The sequence below is a fragment of the Triticum aestivum genome, chromosome 7D (genome assembly GCF_018294505.1).
Source record: "Triticum aestivum cultivar Chinese Spring chromosome 7D, IWGSC CS RefSeq v2.1, whole genome shotgun sequence".
Classification (NCBI taxonomy): Eukaryota; Viridiplantae; Streptophyta; class Magnoliopsida; order Poales; family Poaceae; genus Triticum; species Triticum aestivum.
In genome coordinates this window covers 618486224-618500600 of record NC_057814.1, presented here as the reverse complement: position 1 = coordinate 618500600, position 14377 = coordinate 618486224, and the positions used below count along the sequence as shown (strand labels likewise).

At 44.6% G+C, this 14377-nt stretch overlaps 1 protein-coding gene and 1 long non-coding RNA gene across 2 annotated transcripts; both read right to left on the bottom strand.

Moving 5' to 3' along the window:
- Positions 1-1002: 1002 nt before the first annotated feature.
- LOC123167792 (protein PSK SIMULATOR 2) lies at positions 1003-7046 on the bottom strand. Its single transcript, XM_044585654.1, has 12 exons — positions 6600-7046; positions 4478-4803; positions 4294-4386; positions 4109-4199; positions 3733-3826; positions 3529-3623; positions 3217-3286; positions 3031-3134; positions 2517-2636; positions 2071-2147; positions 1907-1951; positions 1003-1797 (listed from the first exon to the last, which is right to left on the bottom strand). Exons 1-12 carry the CDS (start codon positions 6801-6803, stop codon positions 1248-1250), a joined length of 1869 nt encoding a protein of 622 aa, XP_044441589.1. The 5' UTR covers positions 6804-7046; the 3' UTR covers positions 1003-1247.
- Positions 7047-10846: 3800 nt separating this feature from the next.
- On the bottom strand, positions 10847-13551 carry LOC123168251 (uncharacterized). Its single transcript, XR_006484270.1, has 4 exons — positions 13081-13551; positions 12097-12300; positions 11319-11384; positions 10847-11218 (listed from the first exon to the last, which is right to left on the bottom strand). It is a non-coding gene; the product is annotated as an uncharacterized lncRNA (long non-coding RNA).
- Between the last annotated feature and the right edge of the window lie 826 nt (positions 13552-14377).

Sequence of the window (14377 nt, the reverse complement as noted above, 5' to 3'; positions counted from 1 at the left end):
TAGAATATCTAACAAAGTTAATGATTAAGTTGGGCCTTATTTCCCAACATTTAAAGGAGTTAGACAAGGAGATCCATTGTCCCCTCTATGTTCAATATCATTGCCGATGGCTTGGAAATTTTGTCCAAGAGAGATTGGGATCAATGGTTGCTTTCTGTTCTAGTGCCTTGATCAATGTTGGCTTGACTATTCTCCAATATGAAATGATACTATATTTCGGCTGGAAGATGATTTCGAGAAGGCCGGGAATTTGAAGTATGTATTATGTGTTTTTTAAGAGTTGTCTAGATTAAAGATTAACTTTCACAAAAGTGAGATCTTTTGTTTGGGTGGTGTTGAGCTTAGACTATAAGATTACAAGGAGATCTTCTCATGCAATGTTGGTTCATTGTCTATGAATTATTTGGGGCTCCCTGTGGATGTTTTAAATCCTCATCTTAGTTGTATATACAGGAATTGTATGCAGGCATTTGGAAACTTAAGTTACCTCCCAAGATCAGGGTTTTTCCTTTGGTTGATGATTAAAAATAGCATACTAACCAGAGATAAGATGATAAAGAGAGGTTGGGCTTCTAGAACTACCAAAACGTTATATATTTAGGAACAAAGGGAGTAGTTGCTTGTGCTTTTGAGCTGACCAAACCTCCCTATGGGGTCACAGAAATGTTGGGGCATTGGTTGCACTCATTTCCCAGAAATCAGAGACAACTGGTGTTAAGGAATTATCCTTGTTTTCCAGCATGGAGGGCCTAAGTTTTGGCCTGTACCTAATCACTTATTTCGTTGGAAGGTTCTCCTGACTATAAGTGTTCAGACAATAAAAAATACTCGTAATAGTAACGACAGGTTGCCGACACACTGAAAATTCAGGTATCGTAAGGACTATATTTGCAACCGCCGTCAAACATAGATTCCATTGTTTCTGGACCGAAAATGATGGTGCAGTATACTGTATAGACACAGTGGCACAGGCACACTCAAGAACAGAGCAAAGGAGTGAGATAATGGAGCAACCCTTCTGATCCTACTATATTTCCACTCAAATCAGAACCCAACTGTAACACTGATGTATAATCTATATATGTACAGAAACTACCCAAACATATATAATTATAGAAAAGCCATATACAAGATATATACGATCGAATCGACGAGCCGGAAGAAGAAGAAGGCGGCAAAAGCCAAAGAATACCTACTCTCACCCTGTGCAAACCAAACCTCTCCTCTCTCTCACACACTCCCTCTCTCTAACTAAACGAAAGAGTCAGTCTACCCAGCCCATCTATCACATCCAGGTCCCTCACCATCTCACGCCCGGAGGTCGAGCCCCGGCCGAACTCCCTCGCCGGCGAGCTGCCGTGACTCCGGCACGAGTCCCAGCTCCGGTGCGCCTTGTTCCCCCTGCCAGGCCGAGGCTCGCAGCTCTTGCTCCGGCCATAGCTGGTCGTCCGCTTGAAGCTCAGGTGGTCCAGCGTCTCGCGATCAGAGTCCGACAGCGGGCTAGGGCACGTGCTGCCATGGCTGTTGTTCATCGGCGACGTGTTGTGCCTGGTGGTGTCTGCTTCATGATGCGGCGGTTCCGACGACGACGACGGTCCGCCCTTGCGGGACCGAGACCGTTCCCGCCTTGTCGACTTGTTGTGCCCGTAGCCTCGGCTCTTCACCTGGAGCACCAGGTGGTGGAGCAGCACCACCAGCTCCAGCATGTGCTCCTCCGTCTTGGCCTTGTCGGCGTGGTGCAGCGTCTGCACCCGGGTCACGCTGTGCCGGGAGCCCGATTTCTCGTCCATGTCACTCCTGTAAAATCACTACGTCAGGTCATGTGTTGGGTGTTGCAGACAAGCATCGATCATACAAAGTGGGAAGAGAATTAGATTAGGAAGTCATGATATTTGAGGAGACTGACCCAAAGTTTGCCCATTCGCCGACCCATCCGAATCCTTGGTGTGCTCTGGTAAAAGTAGAGAAACAGTGAGTTTTGGAAAGAGGAGCGAAAACAGCATGATCATTTAAATCAGATTTTTATTTTGTTTGGGAAATAAGCATCAGAAATCAGAAGGATCGGGGTACCTTGTCGTATTTTCTGCTATTGGCAGCAGCCAGCGAAGGGTTCTCTGCATTTCGGCTTTGATTTGAGATACAGAACGCTGCAGAGAATTTTTTTTAAAAAAAGGGGTCGCGGTTAGTAATATGCTTTGATGCGTCAACACTAGCAACAACAGAATCACGTCCTTAGTTCTTGTCAAGAAAACATAAGCAAAATGCCTATCACATTCTATGACATTCAAAATGCCTGCTAAGTATCCCGTGTATTTTGCTCCTTTGGATATGTTGCAGTTACGCTGCCCATGCAGATAACTGAACTTTTGGTGCTTAGAACTGAATCATGGCTATGGACACACAAAAAAAGAGAACTCTGCTAGTGCTAAGCTTGATCCACCGGTTTTACATTTCTACTACAGATACACGTTCACATATAAGTAAGAAAATATTCTTCAGAATTGTGCAAGACAAACCTCCTCATCTTCAGTTTTGACTGATTGCAACCGTGGCCGCAGAGCCGACTTCACTGTTTCTGGCAGTCCATGGTACAAGTTGTCCCTAGCGCTAGGAGGAAGAGAGAGCGGCCGAGAAACCTGCATACGTAGACAACAGAATGAGAACCCTGTGTCTTTTCTTGTTTCTTAATCAATGACATGTCACAAATAGAAGGCTAAAGAGTATAGACTGAAGCATGTAGACTTAGGTGATACCGATAGTATATGAACTATGACACTGTAACTTCTTTATTTCAAAAATGACTTTTGAATTGGTATTTTGCAGCTAGGAGACAGACCAATATTTATTACAGACTATCATCAAATATTCTGCTCACCGAAAGAAAAGGGATATACATAAATGATGGTTCATCAACATAGCAGAAACAGTTCCCCAGATAAATAACAGACCACATGGAAATTCAATAAATTAAGGAAAGTGGGGCATTAAGCAAGCATGCTAAACATCGCGTGAGTCATCAAATTAACTTACTATATTTTCAATTTGATTGATAATGTTAGCATAATGTAGTGCCAGACCACAGGCACCTAGCCTTTTACTCTGACCTTGCTCCATGAAGTCAGTACCTACAGGAACTGTTTATTCAGAGAGAGGCGTCAGGATATTGTCAGATACACTTTTGTGCGAACAATAAAGCAACCAAACATAATTAGTTACCAGCTTCGCCGAATGCATCCCGGATTTGTTTATCAAGAAAAATGACGATATCAACAAGCTTTTCCACAACCTGGATATAGGATAACACAAAACAATGTTAGCATCCTTCAAAAGAACGAAAAGGCAATATGTGAGTAGCGCATTCATCAAAATCTGTCTCAAACAGACAGAACTACAAAAGGCCAGTTTATAAAGTACACCCTCTGTTCACTAATGTAGGCCGTTTTGGCAGTTCAATTTAAACTGCGAAAACGCCTTATATTTAGAAACAGAAGGAGTAGTAATGAAGTGAATGTGGATGAAGATAATTACATCCTCCAAAGGTCTGGACCACAAGGATTTCTTCTTCAAAGTTTTCACAAGCTTCCTTTGGCGCTTTAGTTCACTGTGCAAAATCATAACACTCTCTGCAGAACAAAAACTGAATACAGTAAATATCCTTTAATGGCAAACTTGCAGTACAGTTTTAGCATCTACTGAAGTTCTTTAAGAAGAATGTCATCAGTCTGGCAGTACCTCTTCTAGCTGCCGGTACAGACTCCTCTTCATGAAATTTTCTTTGAAAATCCTGCTCAAATCTATCCAGCGCGTGCAATTCATGGTAAAGCTCCTGCAGCAACAGAACTAGCTCATCAGAATAAGCTTCAAGCCAGTTTATGGATGCAAAAAATAGTTTTGATCCACCTCAAACCATAGTCCTAGCCAGCTGATATGCAAGAGACCTAATTCTTAGGTATAACGTACTGACGGATTCTTGATTCCATAGTATTTAGCAGTTCAATAAATTCAAGAAGTACAATAGTTATGATAAACTCTTCGTAAACGGTAGAATTAGTTATGAAGTACAAGCACCTCCAAAAGTATAGAAATGTGGAAATTAAGTAGTACATACAGAAGTGTTTTGAGCCAAGCTAATCAAATGCTGGACAGTAGTTCCGATATGCTCTTTTGAATGATCCTGAGGCATGGAGTCTTTTGTCGACCTGCACACCAGAGTAACCCATAGTGTTCAGAACAAGAGGTGCTGATAAGACGGTAAATATGTCAAAATGAAATGCATAATTCTCAGAAGCATACTTCTCAAAATAGCGTCCCAAGTTATGCCATATGGGGTCTTTACACAGGTCACCAAATCGAATTACTTCTCTTGAAAGGATGGCGAGTTCTTCCCTGTTGGGTTCCATTTAAATTCCACATCAACAACGCTTACAGTAAGAAGAAATAAAAAAATTATGAAAACTTGCTTTTAAACCAACCATACCTTTTGTCGATGGCAGCAATATGCAGGAGCTCGCTGGGATCTGAGGAGATTAATATCCGCACGCCATCTGAATGCAAGATTTCTTCCTTGAGTTCTCTTATATTATCGTCGGAGCATGACCTCCACAAATTGGAGGCTTTAGCTATCGTATTTGCGACTTCGAATGCCAGAATCTCGACTTTATTTCCTCGGGTTGTTCCCCCATAGAGAAACCCACTGCCGTGATTCAAACTTGCGATGCCGCTGCCAAGGGTATCTAACACCTCGACGGCCTTTTCCAGGCCAGCGATGCTGGCTCTTCCTATAAACGTACCTGGTTCTGATACCTGGTACAAACAGTATGTTAGAGGCAATGGGAAAAGGCTGCTGATATATTCTCAGCTCTCAGGTATGAACGATGAACTGAAAGATACTAATTATAGCACAACAGAGCAAAGGGAACATATTCGGGTTGGAGTTTGCGCTTTGTTGTGGACTATCTGGACTTGCAGAAATGATTTGGTTTTTAACAGAACATCACGTATTCACTTTTTGCAGGTTATTTTCCGAGCCACGGCCGTGATCCGTTCATGGTCGCTACTCACTCCGATGGAGGCCAGGGAGCATTTGGTTACTGGATCTATCCGCTGGGAGATGGTAGCTCGGGATATCTTCAACCGGTTTGGATGGCGGTCATGTAATAGGATAGGCAATTAGTTTACCTATCTATCTTTAGCCAGCCGGTTGTGGCGTCTTATCTTGGCTAGTCTGTGTTTCTAGCCTCTTTAGCTCTGTGTGAGCTGTCTTTTTAATACTTTTTAGTCGGAGACTTTGGAACCTCGTTGGAACCTTTTATTTCGTTAATAAGATGGCCGCATGCATCACTCTGATGCAGAGGCCGGGGCGATCCCCCTTTTCGAAAAAAAAAACAGAGCAAAGGGAAGAAAGGAGAGTTGTATTGTCCCTTTTAAGAAACAATAGCAGGTGTTAGCTTGTATAAGGAAACTAACAGAGGAAGACTCCTATATATCTCAAACTGACTATGCTGGACCTGCTTATGTGGTTGCAAAACTATGAAGTACTGACACCATGTCGCTATTTCAGAATGATCTTTCCAATCTGAAGCGCATGCTACTGCTTAAAGGCAATTCCATAAGACCATAACCCTTCCAAACAAGTAGCTGTGCTACCGAAGATGATCCTTGATGCTCACTGGCCAGAGGAAAGTAGACATGGAACAGATGCTACCAGAACAGTGGAGACAAACTCCCTTAACCAGATAGATGCTTGAGTTCCTATATCTTTCACTGCTTATCCAAATCATTTTGACAGCAACATACGCCGGCATCGCTTCATTTCTTTTCTTTTTTTACTCCCCCGGTCTGTGCTTCACCATCCGGTGCTTCCTTGTGGCTGCAAGTCAAAGCGGCCAAGTTGGACGATTTCCACAAGAGAAGCACAGCGCAGTATTGCCAGTGTCTCAAGCTCCATGGATAGCATCGAAGAAGCGGTCAACAGCAGCCGCAAAGATGGAAGTTTCTGTCCGGGTCACTGGCTTGACCAGTCCAAGGAGTAGACTTATACTATGTGCTGACAGCAACCCGAATGCAGATTAAGCAAGCTCAGCTGACCAAGAGGAATCCATCCGTGTGCGACCAAGCCTCCGGTGTGTGAATGAAAAAACAATGGCCGCCAAGATTGACCTGGCGTTACGTTTGGACTCTGCCTCCTGTACCACCAGTCCCCCTGCTCCGGCGAGAGCACGCTGATTGATTGATTGATTGATTCCCCAATCCAAATGTTCGTCGGAACAGCTCTGTGCGGAACCAAGCCAAATTCTTCGTTTGGACGGAGTAATCTGTGCTGGAGACATCCGGTGCCATGGCCGACCTGCGCGGCAGCTTCACCTGAAACAACTACTTCCCTGTGGCGTATGCTCCGGGCAGATTGGAACGCGTACTGAAGTTTCTGAAACTCTGTTAGACGGTCTGCTCTGCTCTGCCTGACGAGAGGCGAATAACGCGCTCGTCGCGCAACCGAAGGTCTCTGCCGCGGCGGCCGGCCGGCGGGCAGAGCCCGGGCTCGAGGGAAAGAAACACACAAACAAAGATTGGTGAGTGGCGGTGGAAGAGCGGGTGGGTACCTTGTGGGGCTTGTGCGGCGGCGGGATGGCGATCTCCCCGGAGTCGAAGTCGGTGGGGCCGTAGCGGCCCCGGCGCGCGTCGAAGACCGCCCCGAGCGCCTGCTGCTGGTGCTGCTGGTGGTGGTACGGCTGCGGCTGGACGGACCGGCCCTGCGGCCGCGCCGACCCCTCCCGCTTCTCCCGCCTGGAGAACACGCACCCCATGGCGCGCCTACCGCCTCGAGAGCAGGTTCCAATCCAGAGCCGCTCGGCGCCTCTCCCGTCGGTCGCCGGCGTCCGGCAGGCAGGTGGAGTTGGAGGATGGAGTCCGGAGTGGGCGGGGCAGTGGCACGGGATTGGTTGGGAGGAGGGCGGGGGAATGGGACGGAGAGGCGAGGCGAGGAGGGTGATGGATGGATGGACGGATGGAGGGAGGAGGGTGGTGCTTTTGGGTTTCCTTTGGCGTCGTCGTCGCCCCTGGGCTGGTCGCCGTCGCGTTGCGTTCGCAGCCTTTGACTTGTTCCCTCCCTCCCACAATCCTATTCGGCTATTCTCTTCCCACCAGCCGCTTTCCCACCGCACCCGCCTTCCTTCCTTTTCACCCTGCCTTCACTTCACTACCGGGCAACAGCTCCTCCTCCGTGTGCCGACTAGTTTTACAGTTCCACCGTCCAAAAGGTTGTGCATACGATAGGAAGGTTCTTAGATGGCCCTGGATCTTATATATAAATCAATAAGCTTAGGTAAACACTCGACTAGTTTTTCCTTTAGGTTTGTAGGGTATCCAAAAACAAGCATGTGGCACACGACACGATCCTATCAACATTTGTACGAAGAGTGACAATGCCGGTTGGTGGCATATAGCAAGACCAGAATCCCAGCTCCGATGGCAAGCACATAAGGTGGCGTCGGAGAACTGCCGTACACGTACACATCAACCGTGAGAGAGTGAAGGGCCATGTCAAGATCACAAGAGACTACTTTGCACCAAATCCAACCTATTCGGAGAAGTACTTCCGCCGGCACTTTCGAATTCACACAAGTCGTTTTCTGACCACTGTTTTCTAGGCTTGTAACTACTCGGTCAATGGGCACAACTACTCAATGGGTTACTACCTTACGGATGGCATCTATTCACCATGGGCCACATTACTCGAAACAATTCCGCATCCAAAAGGTCACAGAAATATTCACTTCGCCCACTATCAAGAAGCTGCTAGGAAAGATGTGGAGAGAGCCTTTGGTGTGCTTCAAAAGTGCTTTGCAATTGTTCGTGGCCCTGCCGAGTACTGGAGCTCCAAGGTTCTATGGCAGATCACGACTTGTTGCATGATATTGCATAACATGATCATTGAAGGCGAGAGTGGTATGCATGCCTGAGAACTTTCGGTACATCCAATGGGTCTCCAACCGAGCCAGAGTATGATACGAACAGAATCCTGGTATTCCTCGAAGAGCATCGCAAGATCGAGAACCGACAAGTTCATGCTCAGATCCAAGATGAGCTTATTGAGCATCACAGGCAACGTCATAGCGCTTCCTGGTTATTCTATCACATGTTATTTGCTACATTCGGACCATTTGGTGTGTTATATTTATATCGGTAGAGCCCGAAAATTGATAAACGGCGTATATATATATATATATATATATCGGTAATAACGGCCTAGATTTAAATGCTTGGTGGACAGCAACAACACGTGGTGTTTGATCACCGATGAACAGTCACTATTATACATTAATTGAACCTGCGACGAAGACGCCTCTATCACATGGACTCGATTGCTTGAACGGGTCTGCACTATTATTGGCCGTCGGCAAGCAAGCGAATCGTGATCAGGCTAAATAATTAACATTCTCCCGTGTACTTGCACCACGTATACTACCACGTAACCTATATTAATAATGAAATGAAACATGATGAAAATGTATCTTTCTTTGTTTAGTCCGGTCAAAGATTGCATGCGCGATGGGCCGGAGGACATCGAGCGTTTGAGGTTTGACCAACCGACGGACCGACCAGCTCACATGCACGCGATGCAAAGTCAAGTCACGTACTCGGTCTCAACATTGCTCGGCAATGCTAAGCTAACCTCCCTCCGTTCATTTTTATAAGTTGTTTCATACAGCTGAGATTGAGCTGCCTTGCAGGCTGTCTAAAATGTCATCGACGCTTTATAAAAATGAATGCATAGTGGAAGTAGTAGAATTTCAGAAATGAACAAATAACCGAATGAACGAACTCGGAAAGTCAGGCATCCAGATGATCCAGGGATGCAATAAGTACATGTGCATAAATAAAAAAGAATAAATGGTCATCAGAAGATGAGAAAGAAAATCTGAACGTGACAGTAACATAATCGCATGCATTGGTATGTAGGCCGTGTCGGCATCGAGCCAAGAAGGCTGCTGCATGCGTAAGGACGAAACTTTTTCCAAGAAAAATAAGGAGCACGTCGACCGGCGGGAGTGTGTGTACCAGATCCTACTGCTAGCTAGGAACATGCGCACGTAGTACGTGCGGACGCTGGCGGCGGCCGGCCGGCGGCGACCGCGCGCGAAAGCCGAGAGCGACCCGACCGGTCCGGCACGGCACCCGCGCGCCGCCCGATGGTACCCGTGGACCGGGAAGGGGGAAATGGTTGGTCGGTCAGCCACGGTCGCCGGCGGCGTGGCGGCCGGCTTCCAGGTGAAGCGATCTTTCGGACTTTTGGAACGGGCTTATTAGAGCAGAGCACATGCCGTGTAAAGTAGAGCGTGGTCACAAAAAATAACACTAGTACTCTAATCACAACGAAAGACTTTATGGACCTTTTTACTGTCCTCCAACTCCATAAATTGCTGACCTCTTTACTCGGATCAAAATGCATCTTCTTTGGTGTGAGCCTACCTAGTGACGACTACTAGCACTGGAGCGAGCTGAAGACGTGTTGTTGTCATCACCCCTCCCTCACCGGAGCCGGATCAAACTTGTTGTAGTAGACAATCTGGAAGTCATCAACAAGTGAAATACAAAGCTAGCAAAAACAACTACCGCGGAACTATTACAAGATATGAACGCAAGACCTACGACTACGTCGACTTCTTCCGCGACAACGCCTTCAAAAAAGGATAAACGCCCTCACGCTTTCGCCGTCATGTGGACAACGTCTTCAACAAGATAACGACATAAGCTTGCCCCTGCTAAGCCCGCCCAATAAAGATCAGACCAATAGTTTTCACCCTAGACATGAAGTGTGTTCGGAACAACATCTTGGCAGCGGATCTTCATATAGTCACGCCAGTCAGTTCTCCACGCTAGACCAGAAGGGCACTAGCATATTAGATGGGATGTAATTAAGCCAACCAAAGACCGTCATCATGGCCGTCAGGAGGCCGGCCATGCCGTGGTGCTGGTGATAGGTCTGTCAACTTTTCAGTTTCAAGCAAGAGATCCACGTCATCCAAACACGTATTGTGATGGAGAGAGTCTACCCGCAGGAGAGGGGGCAGGGGTGTGGACGGAATTGATTCACCACTGTTGACGTGGATTATCTTCCTTTCGGACTCTGTTAGTTATTGCACGCTAGACCTGGAATGATGGACGTCAGCACCACGCATGCATTATCTGGCATATGTCCTGTTGAACCTCCTAGCAGCCGCAGCAAGCAATCATCGGTGCACCATCAGGACAGTGGAATTTTTGCCTTTATTTTTGAACACTCAGAAATCAACCTTTTAAGTTTCAAAAAGATCTGAAAAAATTAAACAAGTGTGGATAGATGTATACTAGATGTGTGTGAAATTTCATCACGAAATACGCTTTTATGTGGCATGTAAAAAGATCATGTGACTTAATAGTGAATAGTCACTACTAGAAATCCATGTTTTACCTACAGCCATATACCCCAGGTGAAATGCGAAAAACCATAGGGAAAGACTTTACCTAGAGCTTGCCCTAGGTAAAGAACCCTAGGTGTAGTATAGTCGGGACAGACCTCTTTCCCTAGGGTGCATGTGGAAAACTCTAGGGAAACTTTCTTTACCTAGGGGCACAAGCCCTAGGGAAAGATTGTGGGGTCCATCCAAATTTTGCCACCACAAATTCCCCTACAATTCTTTCCCTACCAAATGTTTGAGTAACACACTAGGGATAATTATATTCATATTTTTCATATACAAATATGCTATTCGAATTTAAATTCATATCCAATATAATTCAAATAATCAAATTTGAAGCCATAATTTAAATTAATAAGCTGCAACCAAGATTCATCATACACATCAGATTATCAATTAACACATATATCACTCTCATGGTCAAAATATACATCGTACATAGGGGCACAAGCATTTTGTACAAAAAACATCTTACAGGTATTGCAAAGGTGTTCACATTCTACTGAACTATGCTAACTGTCCTTGATAAGCGGAGCTAGCTTGTTGTCCACGTGCATGCCATCGCCGCTCTCTATCACTGCAATTTTCGACCTCTTGTCATCAAGCTCATCGTCATCTTCAACAACTCAGCAGAAACTTCATCTTTATAGATTTTCAGTATTTCAGATAAAGAACGACACTGTTGGCGTCAAAAACACCATGATCTAATAACAGAGGTAACTCACATCAACCATTTGATGATCTGGCCAACCAAAGTTTCCCTGCATTGAATGTAAATTAGAGCACTCAAGAGAAGTAGAACCAATCAAGCTGAGTAAGAAAAAGATTGATCTCGCACCAAATACTAACATGAGAAGTTACCTTACACCACCCTCCTATCCTTTTTTTCCATATAACGCCACACAAGTTTTATCGCCTTTGCATCGTCTTCTCTCACATATACATAAGATATTTCAGTAATATATATAGTAACAAACAACATGGCGTACAACATATCAGTTTACTGATTAGCACACTACATTAAAAAATCACAAATAGGATTGCTAATTGAAAAGGATGCACACTGTATTACAAAAATCTTAACTGATCAAACCCAAAATCAAGTTTTATCAGAGTAATAAGTTATCGGTTGGTAGCAAGTAACTTTCATTCATAGATTTCGATGCAACTCAAATTCTTATACCACTATGGCGTCCATGCAATATCAACAGTGGAAAACATATATTTGAACCAAAACATATTGAAGCTTTACTGAGACAAAAGTTATGCATCAGTTGCTTATTCTTCATATCCTCCATCACTAGGTCATCTCACAATAATCCTAGTCAGTACCCATAAAGAATGTCAAAACACATGGATTAAATTTGGAGATACAGCCAAAATCTATTCACAGTTCTAATGCAGAGAGAAAATCTCGGATATTTGACTAGGTAGCAATTTGCTCCGAGGAGTTCCATAAGACATAACATAGTTATAGTGTGTAAATGTTATGCTGCAACATAAGTGACGACTTTTCTTATATATCATTTCTGGCATAAGATGCAAAATATACCACAAAATTGCTGGAAGCACGTGTGATTGATGGCCATGCCATGATATTGAAAAGCTATCACTAGACAAAACTTTTATGTGGAAGTACCTCAGATAATAATTGCACACGGTCTCTTCTTCATCTACGGTGTACCATGAAAACTTGAAACAAACATCTGAGTGAACATCCAAAAGCTCCTGCCATAGTTTGCCAACTCCAGTTGAATGCGAGAAGCCTCCTAGCATCATATCGTTCTAAACCATCTTTTCCCTAGCTCTCTCCTCTTTCTCAAGCCTTCTCAATTCTTTGATGCTGCCAAGGGCAAGGGAAAAATTAAGTGAAACCTGATATTATCGGCATAAGTATAGTAAAATAAACTAAAATAAAGCGTCAAACCATTTCCATCTTAGTGATTTCAAAGAGAAAAAAGGGAAGTTACAATACATCACCATGTATAATTTCAGTGCAAATAAACCACCCAATTTCTAACATGTTTAGCTACCAAAATATCATTTTGACACATGAATGTATATTGCCGAACAAACAGAGTCAATGAGGGCAGGTTCGGCTCCTCTACAGTTTACTGCATGGGCCCGTTTAATCACAATTTCTCAAAAAATGACGGTCTCCTTGAGGAACTTATGCTCCGGTCATGCATGCCATTTACAAGGCAGGCAAGCTCCCTGCCTCCGGCTGCGGCGGCGCTGTCACTGTGCATTTCAGTTTCACACACACGCTGACAGCTAAGCTGGCCAGCACGAGTGGCCGGAGGACCGCCATTCTTCCGACATCATTACACTTTTTGTTTTTGATTAATAACATAATTAAGGAATATGAAAGAGTGCCTTTGGATTGAACCGACGGTAGATTTTTAGAGGAGGAGCATTTGTACAGTATACAGAGGGCTGGGAAGCAAGGGAACTAACCGAATCTGACCATCATACAAACATTTACCGTGAGATTTTTAAAGGGGACATCAATGACTCATGTTACATAGACTAATGTTCTGATGCAACCAACAATGACAAATCAAATAATAGGCAAAATAGCACCTAGAGGACATACGAACCAGTAAGATAAGTGGATATGGACCTTGTTAGAGGCAGAGGCATGGTGGTGGAACCGAGCATGTCCGCGGTCCTTCGTGGACTAGGTGGCAGGGCGGACCTGCTTGGGCATCAAGGGGGTCGTCAGCGTGGATCCTCGGTTCGAGAAGGGCAGAAGGAACGGCGAGCGGGACAGCACGGCTCCTCCCGCGGTTGGAGACGATGGATCCTGTTCATGGGGACCTCGCCCTAGTGCTCGTCGGCTTGGATCTGGTTCTTCCTCTCCGGTCACTAACTCACAGCAGGGAGGGGTGGCGGCACACTTGGAAGACAAGGGGAAGCGGCTACCGAAGAGGGCACGGACAGCGCGGACGCAACCTGCACCAGCTCCGCCGCCATCTCCTTGCTCCAGGCCGGCATCGATGGCAAGGGCGACTTTGGAGAGAAGGGGATCTGAGGAGAAGGAACTGGCGGCGGCTCGTTTTTAGGTGAGAAGCAGAGGGGGAAGAAGACCTAAAACAGGCGCCCATCTCACTGTAAAGTGGGTCCATGCCAAAATATCGCACTGGACATCAAAATGAAAGTGCGCCAACGCCAAAAATAAGGGCGCGTCCACCTCTTTCGCACGGGAATTTCTCTTTCCCTGGCGTGTACTGTTCATGTCTACTCTTCCCCTTGAGGAGACCAATAAGCTCTAGGTAAAGAACTTGGCCCTAGGTAAAATCGCTGATTCTAGTAGTGAGTACATGTGCTAGAGATACGTTATTTTGTAATTTTTGTGTAGCTCGCATAAAAATGTATTTCGTCATGAAACTTCGCAGACTAGTATACATCCGCACGTATATGTGTATTTTTTCAAAAAAAGTAAATGAAAATTTGAATTTTGAAGTTTTCAAATGGCATTTCCGGCTCCATCAATCCATACTATGAGATGTGTGCGGTTTTTAGAATTAATATTTGACCATAAATTTAACCAATAAAATATGAATTATGTGTCACGACTTTTGTACCACTGCGTGTTCAAAAATAAGTATTCAACGATATAATTTTTCAATCGCATGATTTATCATACTATTGGTTTAATTGATGGTCAAATTTAAATCTCGAAAAACATGTGCAACGTATGAAACATAGACTTGGTTGTAAGTATGTACTCCCTATGTTTCTATTACTTCCGCATATTTAGCTTTGTCTCAAGTCAAACTTTGTAAACTTTAACTAAATTTATAAAAAAATATTAACATCTACAGTACCAAAATCAATGCCATTATATTCATTGATATATTTCCACGTCATATACACTTGTTAGTTTCAATGTTTACATTATTTTAGATGAATTTGAT

Excerpts from the sequence above, each read along its gene's own strand:
- LOC123167792 (XM_044585654.1), bottom strand. The coding sequence starts at position 6,803 with ATGGGGTGCGTGTTCTCCAGGCGGGAGAAGCGGGAGGGGTCGGCGCGG. Across the intron at positions 1,952-2,070 it reads ATAGCAGAAAATACGACAAG|AGCACACCAAGGATTCGGAT; the intron begins GTACCCCGATCC and ends TACTTTTACCAG. Across the intron at positions 1,798-1,906 it reads GGCGAATGGGCAAACTTTGG|GAGTGACATGGACGAGAAAT; the intron begins GTCAGTCTCCTC and ends GTGATTTTACAG.